The sequence below is a fragment of the Protopterus annectens genome, chromosome 10.part0 (assembly GCF_019279795.1).
Source record: "Protopterus annectens isolate FY-2018-M chromosome 10.part0, PAN1.0, whole genome shotgun sequence".
Lineage (NCBI taxonomy): Eukaryota > Metazoa > Chordata > Ceratodontiformes > Protopteridae > Protopterus > Protopterus annectens.
The window spans coordinates 1,368,997,411-1,369,006,894 of record NC_056744.1 but is presented as its reverse complement, the minus strand read 5'-3'; the positions used below and the strand labels follow the sequence as shown (position 1 = coordinate 1,369,006,894).

General features: G+C 39.7%; 1 protein-coding gene across 1 annotated transcript in view; it reads right to left on the bottom strand.

Moving 5' to 3' along the window:
* LOC122814279 (receptor-type tyrosine-protein phosphatase C-like) overlaps nt 1-9,484 on the bottom strand; it is a 2,027,173-nt gene that overhangs the window by 642,044 nt on the left and 1,375,645 nt on the right. Inside the window, exon 22 of the mRNA XM_044086870.1 lies at nt 657-785. Coding sequence (XP_043942805.1) covers nt 657-785 — 129 coding nt within the window. The remainder of the gene's footprint in view (nt 1-656; nt 786-9,484) is intronic.

Sequence of the window (9,484 nt, the reverse complement as noted above, 5' to 3'; positions counted from 1 at the left end):
GTAAACATTGCAGTAACATTATGCATAGCTATTGGGAAAAACTGTACACAGAAACTTCTTATTCTAAGTTAGACATAATGCATTCATGGACATGACTTATAGAACTTCAGCTTAGGAATTCAGGTCTGTTTTCAGCAGTTCTTGAACCAGTTATGCCAATTAATCCAAGGAATATTCATTGAAACTGTTTATATGGGGTAAACCATCTACAAGCTGGCAGAGATTTTGTACTTCACAAATTAATATAATTAGCTCCAAGGACAAAAAAAATCTCTGAAGAAAGTTTAAACAATTTTTGACAATGGTCCATTCAGTTTATAATTGATTGCACTGTACAGTTCTAAGTTTGCAATTTTTACGTTGGCTTGTTGCTTCCTGTTAATGGTAATTTTGGTTTTACTTTTAAATATATCTGTGTTCTTTGTGAATGGGCTGGGTCTAAAAGGGTCCATTAGGCCCATCACCCTATACTTGTAAACAAACTAAAAAAAAAAATACACAAAATAAAGTAAATCTTACTCAGTTGTTTGTTGGAAGAGGACTCAAAAGACAGATACCGGTACACACACACACACACACACACACACACACACACACACACACACATATAATACACAGAGAGAGGGAGAAAGAGAAGTTTTGTGACAAGTACTTACATGAATGCTCTCCCTGCCAGCATACAGTGTAGCCATGTATTGGCCCGTGTGTTTTATTGGGACTGTTCCATGTTAAGCTCATATTTTGCTGGCCTGGAATTGCTACAATAGCCCAAGGTTTGTCAGGCTCTGAAAAAAAAAACAGTTGAAACAGCTGAGAAAAATGCAAAGTCTGCTTCCACTGACTGAAGAAAAATATTAGTACCAGCATAGAATGCATCTTCCTATCAAAATATTATACTAAAACATACTGTTAAGGTAGCAGTGCATAAAAGTACAATAGATATTAAGACTACTTTTAAGTTAATAAGGGAAGCATTGCAAGGCTTTTAGAATAAAACTATGTTGAAGAATGAAGACACGTCAATTTGCATGACAGGAATCAAGCCTTCAAAAAGGAAACAGAAGAATAATGTTTCACCATATGTTAACAATTTTCTTCTTGAGAGTTGCCGTATCCCTGTTTGAAGCCATGATGTTCATTCTACACACATTTTTTTATCTTTTTTCAGACATATTACATTCATATTTAAGTTTTACCAGTGATGGGATAATTTTCTAAAAAGATATACATACATGTGCAAAGGCATATACACACCATATCTCTCTCTACTTATATATATATATATATATATATATATATATATATATATATATATATATATATATGTATATATACACACACACACACACACACACACACAGAAATGTGACTAAATTCCTGTGTATTATGAGTAGCTTCAATATGCTTAAATAAAGCATTAGGAGTAACCCTTTATCTTATATCTGAAAGTTACTCAGTAATTCTTTCTTTAAATTTCCTGTTAGGTTTACCAACATAGTATTCATTGCAAACTGGGTATACTGCTAAGAAAATAGCATTTTTTGTATCATAGTCCAGATATATAGCCTGCCATGCATACTATGTTGATAAATCTAATAGGAAATATAAAGAAAGAATTACTGAACATTGGTCAGATAACAGATAAAGACTTCATAAGTTCATAGTAACACTAGGGTACAGATGTGATAAATAATTAGTACCCTAGCCACAAGATCACATTTCATTAGGGCCCATCAGTGAAAGCTTTAGGGGGGAAGACCCTGGCTGTATTTATAGTTACCCACTCATTCATCTAGGATGCACTTAAAGAGGGTCAGGGAGTTATTCTGCTTTACATCTAAGGGAAGCCCATTCCATAAAAAGGGATTATCTGAAACAGAGAAAGTGAAATCTATTTTGCCAGTAAGTCTTATTTATGCTGTGGTGGCTATTTAGTTACCTTGAGTGGGTGTTTACGGTGTGGATATTGCATGATTTACCCAGAGCTGGCATGGTTTAATCTTAAACGTGTATCTCATATGATGAAACAAAGCCAGCTGTGGATAAATCCTGCATTACCCACACACAGGGGTGGATTATTGTTATTATACGATAAAATGATTTAAGAAAAAATTAATCTTTTCTAAATAACGTTATTGCATAAACAGACTTTAGTTCTCTTCTACCTGCTTCTGCTAGTCTAGGGCATTTAAGATGCGTATTACAGCATTTTGCACACACTTTAAGGCAACAGTGTAGTTCCTGTGAACTGTTTAGATTTTCACAGATTCTCCTCATGTTTGCCTTATACTGTTGGTCTGTCCTTCATAAAAGTTTTTTTTAACTCTACTGCATGGAGCTATTTACTGGTGGGAAAATGGGAAACTTTTTTTTTTAAATCCATTTCAATTCTTCATTTAGGAACATGGAAAAAGCAAAGTGTCTCAATTGAAAGAATTATGCTGATTGCTAATATCCAATGAACACACTGATTGGTTCGTCCATTCAGTGTGCAACTTTGTGAATGGTAAATTAGTTTTAAAAAATGTGGAGAGAAAGGTCAGGAGCAAATAAAGTTTTTCATATTAGTTCTTAATTCACTTTATAAGTTAATTCAGTAGGGGGTTTTGCATTTATTGCTGTTTTCTGAATGGTCAGAAGTACGGAATGTGTTTGCCCTTATTGAGTGTAATGCTGGAGAGTTATCAGAAAATAAGAAGCTCTCTGTGAAACAAGATAATAGGAAGTAAGGGACTTTCTGCTAAGTATGTATAAGTATGTATGGTTGGTCTGAGTTCTTTGCTGACTTGAGTTCACTTAAAATGGTTTGGGCATTCTTATGGGCAATGAGTTTCTACCTCTTTTTTTGTATAGTTTGTTTATACATAAACTGCTCACAAATGGTCACCTCAAAGTCTGCACTGAAGTATTATGTATGACGGGTGATAAAGGAGAAGAAGGTGCTTAAATTTCATCAGGTCTTCAGCTAGCTGGAGTAGTTTAGCCTTAGAATAATCTCTAAAAACAGAATGGTTTTGCAACACATTCATTTTTCCTGCACAGTGAACGTTACTGAATGCTGGTGAGATACGACCAGTGACATGGTAATTCTAGATGCTAAACATGGGGGGGGGGGGGGGTTCTTTAATAAGTATAAATCCAATATTTTCAATATTTTGAACCTCTGGTTAGGACATGAACATAATTTACAAAATCAGAGAATTATTGTGCATACACATTTGCAGAAGCATCGTTTTCTCTGTTAATGGAAGGATAGTTGAAGTCTCCCTAGAAGGGCAGTGTTAGGTTCGATGGAGAGGGACATCAGTTTATTTAGATATGCCTTATAGGTTGCTGGTGATATGAGAGTTTGGTAACTGTTTATGATGTGGTACTGAGTTTTATTGAACATAAGAAGAATAATGCTTTGTTCTTAGCTGGTGCTTTATAACTATTGCTTATCCCAGCCTTAATCACCTAACTATTTTTAGAGCTATCTCCAAAGTAAATGCTTGTTACAGATGTAGTCTAAGCATTTCTGTGCTGTGATTCCCTATATTTAAAAGGTGCTGAGGTACTTTACCTAGTAACACATGAGTGTTTAGTAATATTGTTCTTATCGTGGGCTATCTGTGCCCATTGCAAAGCATACAGCTTTTGGAAACCCATAACCTAATTGATTAATATTGTCTTTTAACTTCACTTCTTCAATTACAGACTTCCCCACTGAAGGCTACTGTAACCATTTGTCTTACCTTGCAGTAGGAGCATATTTCTGCCTTCATTAACTATGAAGTGAAGCTCTTTAGTGACCAAACTAATTTGTTTAGTAGTAAATTATGTTGCCTTTAAATAACAGTGGCTACTACTAAAAAGAGAAGTTGTGTACTCACCATAATGTTCGATCTGTGTTGTCCATTTTCATTCTTCCTCAACTGATGAATTCGGATCTGATCCCTCAGATCCAACTCAGCCATTGCTAAAGCTTGTATCCACAAAGGGTTCTCAAGCTTCTCCCTTATCCACAATACACCTACCCCAATTACCTCAGATCTTTTTTGCTGACTTTAGTAGAAAGGGCATATTCATATTCAGAAATGTAGAAGGCTATATCTGGAGTTAAATATAAGGACAGAAATGTCCTGTAACCACTCATTCTTCCAGAAGTTTCAAGGAGCGGGGTTGGTGGGAGGAGAGTTGAGGAGGAATGAAAATAGACAACACAGATGGAACATTATGGTGAGTACACAACTTCTTTATCTGATCTTCTTAATTTTCATTATATTTTCAACTGATGGGACAGAGTCCCTAGCTACCTAAAATCCAGGGTGGATTCAAGGAAGGATATTCCTCAGCACCACTGAGTCAAATGATGCTCTTCCTCTGGAGACCAGATCCAATTTTTAATGAGTAACAAAAGTATGGGGAATAGCCCAGGTTGCTGCTGTGCATATATCATCTATGGACATTCTGGATTGAAACACTGAGGAAGTAGCCATGAATCTAGTTGAATAGGCTTATAACAGTTTTGGTAGAGTAATGTCTAATTTGTTACAAACAAATGAAATACAGTCGGTTAGCCACCAAGATAAAGTGACTTTGGCAAGTGGTTTTCCCACTTTTACTTCTGTGAATGAAACTAACAATTGGTCAGATTTGCTGATGACTTTTGTTCGATGTAAGTAGAAATATAACTGCCTGTGGACATCCAATAAATGTAATATGTATTCATCCTTGTTAGCAAATTTAGGAAAGAATACTGGCAAATCAATGGATTGGTTGATATGAAATTCTGACACCACCTTAGGAAGGAAGGAAGGAAGCATTAGTTCATAGTGTAATTCTATCCTTGTGAAAAATCAAGTATGGTGGTTTAGAGGACAAGGCTTGATTCTCAGAAATTCATCTGACAGATGTAGTAGCCACCAGAAAAATTGTCTTCCAGGAAAGATATGCAAGATCACATGTAGCTTCTGGTTCAAAGGAAGACTTAGCAAGAGTCTGCAGTACCAGATTCTGGTCCCATGGAGGAGTAGGATCTATAAAGGGGGTCTTAGAAGAAGAGTGCCTTTCAAGAAGGTTTTGCTTAATTTGTGAGAGAAGACAGAGGAACCATCAAAACAAATGTGGAAATTTGATATGGCCGCTAACTGACCTTTAATGGTTGATGAACTAGTTTCTCCTTTAAAAAAGATGTGACAAAAATTCAAGAATGCTATGTACTGGGGCTGAAAAGGGTTCAGTATTATTTAGGTGAACCCAGTGAACAAATCTCTTCCATTTACTGGACTAGAGATTTCTGGTAGAGGGCTTATGGGAAGATAAAAGTATTTGACAAACAGTTGAAGACAGCATAGGTTACTAATGGAACTGGAGAAACCAGGCAGTCAGGCTGAGGTTGGTTATGTTTGGATGAGTCATGCCTATCGGGTAAGACAGGAGGTCTGGAATAGCATCCAAAATCCAAGGTTGGTTAAGCAAGTGAGGCCAAAACAAATTTATCAAGGCCAGTAAGGTACAATGAAGATGACGTTACTCTTTAACATTGCAGCTCTCTGAAGCAATTTCAGAATTAGCGGTGTGGGTGGATAAGCAATGAGTAAACTAAGGGGCCAATCATGAAGTAAAACATCCCTCAGTGATTCTCCCTGTGGGGGGATTAGGGCAAATTAGCTGCTGCATTTGTTGTTTAGAGGAGAGGCAAAATGATCACAGCAAGGCTGACCTCATTGATAGAAAATTATTTCCGTGATATTCATGTTAAGGGACCATTCATGAGGTAGAAGAATGCAACTGCTCAGTTTGTCTATCACATTGGATTTCCCCAGAAAATGCATTGCTATGAGAAAGCAGTTGGATGAGATTGCCAATTCCCACACTCTGCGAGCTTCTTGATACAAGGGATAAAATCTGGTCCCTCCTTACTTGTTTTTGTGTCAAACTACTGACATACTGTCTGTCTGAATTGCAGTAGTCCCCAAAGGGAGAGCATTCTGGAAGGCCTGCAATGCTAAAAGCACTGCTTTCATCTCCAGGACATTGATGTAAGCAGTGCTTTCATCTCCAGGACATTGATGTGCAAGCTGACCTGTTTGGGGGATGAAGTTCCTTGGACTGTTCTCCCCAGCAAACTCCCCCCCACCCCCCAGTTGGGAAGGCCTGCAATGCTAAAAGCACTGCTTTCATCTCCAGGACATTGATGTGTAAGTTGGCCTGTTTGGGGGATGAAATTCCTTGGACTGTTCTCCCCAGCACCCCCCCCCCCCTCAGTTGGGAAGCACATGTGATCACTATGGCCTTGGCTGAGGCGGTATAAATGGACAGCCTTGTAGAACTTGATGTGATCAATCCACCAGCTGAGAACTGTCTAACATGTCAGAGTGATTCTTATCTGATAAGACATGGGTTGGTAAAATATTGACCATTGTGTGGCTAGCATCCACTGAAGAATTCTCATGTAAAGTCTGGCTAAAGGTACTAATGTTATTGTTGCTGCCATGGAATCCAGAGCTTGAAGGTACAGGGATTCTGAAATCTTGGTACTGCAGATTACCTTTCTGACCTGTGATCATATGGTCTGAACTCTTGAGGTCAGTATGGTTGACTCTGTGTTGAGAACTGCCCCTATGAATTCTAGACTCTGGGTTGGTTTTAGTTGAGACTTTTTGTAGTTTATGATGATCCCCAGAAAACAGCAAGTCTGGAGAACCTGATGTCTTTCCCTTATCAATTGATGCCTGGTCTGAGCAGAAATAAGCCAGTCATCTAGATACGGAAACATTTGGAATCCTTGCAGTCTGAAGTGAGCTGCTACTACTGCCATGCACTTGGTAAACACCCTAGGGGCTATGGTAAGTCCAAAGTGCAGAACTCTGAACTGGTAATAACTGACTCCCAGCCAGAAGCTTAAATACCTTCTGGATTGTCTGCTCATCTTCATATGATAATACTCATCCTGAAGGCCCGTTGAGCATATCCAGTTGTCCTTGCCCAGAAATGGGATAATGGACTGAACTATGACAATTCTAAACTTGGTTCGGTGAACTGACTTGTTTAAATTGGTGATATCCAAAACTGGTCTCCAGTCCCTTGTTTTCTTTGGCACTAAAAAAACCTTGAGTATGTTTCAGATTCTATTTGATCTAGTCGGACTTCTTGGATGACTTTTTTTAGCAACATTTGAATCTGAATTGTTGCTTGTTCCCTCTGACTGGGTGGAACATCGGGGATTTTTCTTGAGCTTGGAGAAGGAAGGGAGAAGGGAATTATATAACTCCTGGAAATAATCCTCTGCACTCAAGTATCTTTTGTTAATTCTAACTATGGTCTGTGGTGCAGGGATAAAGATTCCCTGAATGCCTTCAGAGGAGAGCAATTGGACCTCCTTTCAGTAGTGCTGTTATGGTCTGTCTAAGAAGGATTCTCTTGGACCCCTGGTTTAGTGGGCCACCTCTGCCACATCATCCATTAGAGTTCCCTCCTCTACCTCTGGGGGAACCTCCTCCATGTGTATCTTGGAATGGACCCTGAGACTTCTTGAACCACATTTTTTGACCACCCCATTGATTCCTGGAAAGGATCTTAGAGGGGTTGAAAAATGTACTCTTGTGGCAGACAGGGTCTTTCCATCCTTTTAACACTTGGATAGTGTGTCCTTCACCTTGGGGCCAAATAAAGACAAGCTGTCAAAGGGAGTATTGATGGACAAAGACTTGAAGGGCTCCACAAAATCACACAGGCACATCCAAGCATGCCTCCTAATGGAAATGCCTGAACCTGCTGCCCTTAAGGATCCTTCTTTTACATCTGAAACCAACCTCATGGAGGAATTAGAAATGGATTGCAGGGTATCCAATTGAGAAGCTACAGATGACTGAACTTCTTCAGAAACAGCTCCTGAGATGCATTTGACAACTCCTTAATCAAATCCCTCTGAAGTCTTGTAAAGTGTGTCAAATAGTTCATAGACCTTAAAGCAAAGGTCACTGAAACATAGACACACTTCCCAAGTCTGTCCATTGCCTGCAACTCCCTGTTGGGGGGAAGGACAGTGAAATGCTCCTCAGCAAGCTCCTTTTTGTGGCTGCCACTATGACCATGGCATCAGTGGCACCCCTTTTCCCCAAAACTGTTTATCCACTGGTGGTGCCATAATCTTATCTGGCCTCTGAGGTATAGGTTTAGTGGCGTCAGGTTCCTTCCATTTCTTCTGAGAGATAATCTCAATGAGCTCATTGGCACGTGAAATCACAAAAGAGGTATATGGGCTAGTACCGAAGGTCTCCAGGAATATGGACTCCTCAGATGAAGGGCTGCTGGGTGTCCAGCCCCCTCTTGGATTAAGGATTTCAAGGATGCCTCCAAATGAGATATCTTCAGGAGGTGACCGTGGTGACCCTTCACTTCCATCAAAATCCATATCCTCTGTGATGGGCTCCTTCTGATGAATCTAGATGTTCCACATCTTCGTGTTAGAGCCCTCCTCTGTAGTATGATCTGGAGAGGTATCAGAAGAAGAAGAAATCAAGATTCCCTGTCAGGAAGTGTGGGTTCTTGGAACTGGATGTCTACATGGAAAGATTTGGTGGTTGGATTCATCCATTCTGTTGAGGCAGAGAAAACTCTATTCAAACCTTGAAAGCAGATTGCTCTGGGGAAAGGTAAGAACTCGGATCAAAGAAGGGAAGCTTGTGCACCGTGGTCCTCCCCCACTCTGAAGGTAAAATGACCGAGGTGGAAGCCAAAGTCAAGCCGTCCAATGCCAAGGATCTGAGGCACACAGATGACTGTGAAAGCCTCAGAGTTGACTACAACACCTCAGATCCAACAGGAAAGTTTCGGCTCCAAATGCTCTCCTGATCTTATGGGATCAGAATGTTCAGAGAAAGCTTACAATCTGAGGATACAGCATTCCTTGGATCTGAGCCAGACAGATCTAGGCAGCTAGGGTTCATAGGCTCTGAGACCACTAAAGGTGTCAGAGGAAGAAGTTGTAGTGGGGTGTAACAGAAAAATGGACCTCCTGACCCAGAGGGGTAGGAAATGAGGGAACACCCATCTGATATAGCATCAAGAGTATCTTCCTCACCATTCTTTCCATAACTTCCTCTGTGAGACTTTTGGAAGAACGACTGAAAAACACAGAAGGAGATTTGGGTCTGTCCAGAAATGGGGAAGGTACCCTGGAGGGTAAGGGATCCAGTGACTGTGAATACCGAATCCTTGGCAACATAATAGGACTCAAAGTTGAAGTACCAGCAACATTTGGATCTGATTTAGTGTCTGATCTGAGAAGGATGGATCAGATAATTTTGGTCTCCTCAGAGATTCAAAGGATTAGACATTTTTGGCTGAAGTCAGGTCATTGTGAGACCTCTTCATTGAGAACTCCAAAGCAGAGGAGGAAGACAAAGGCCAAGGAGATGAGAATTTTGTTTTTGTTTTGCTTTTCGGAGATTTCTCTTCTGATGCAGCCTTTCCAAAAGATGAAGGAAGAAAACCTTTC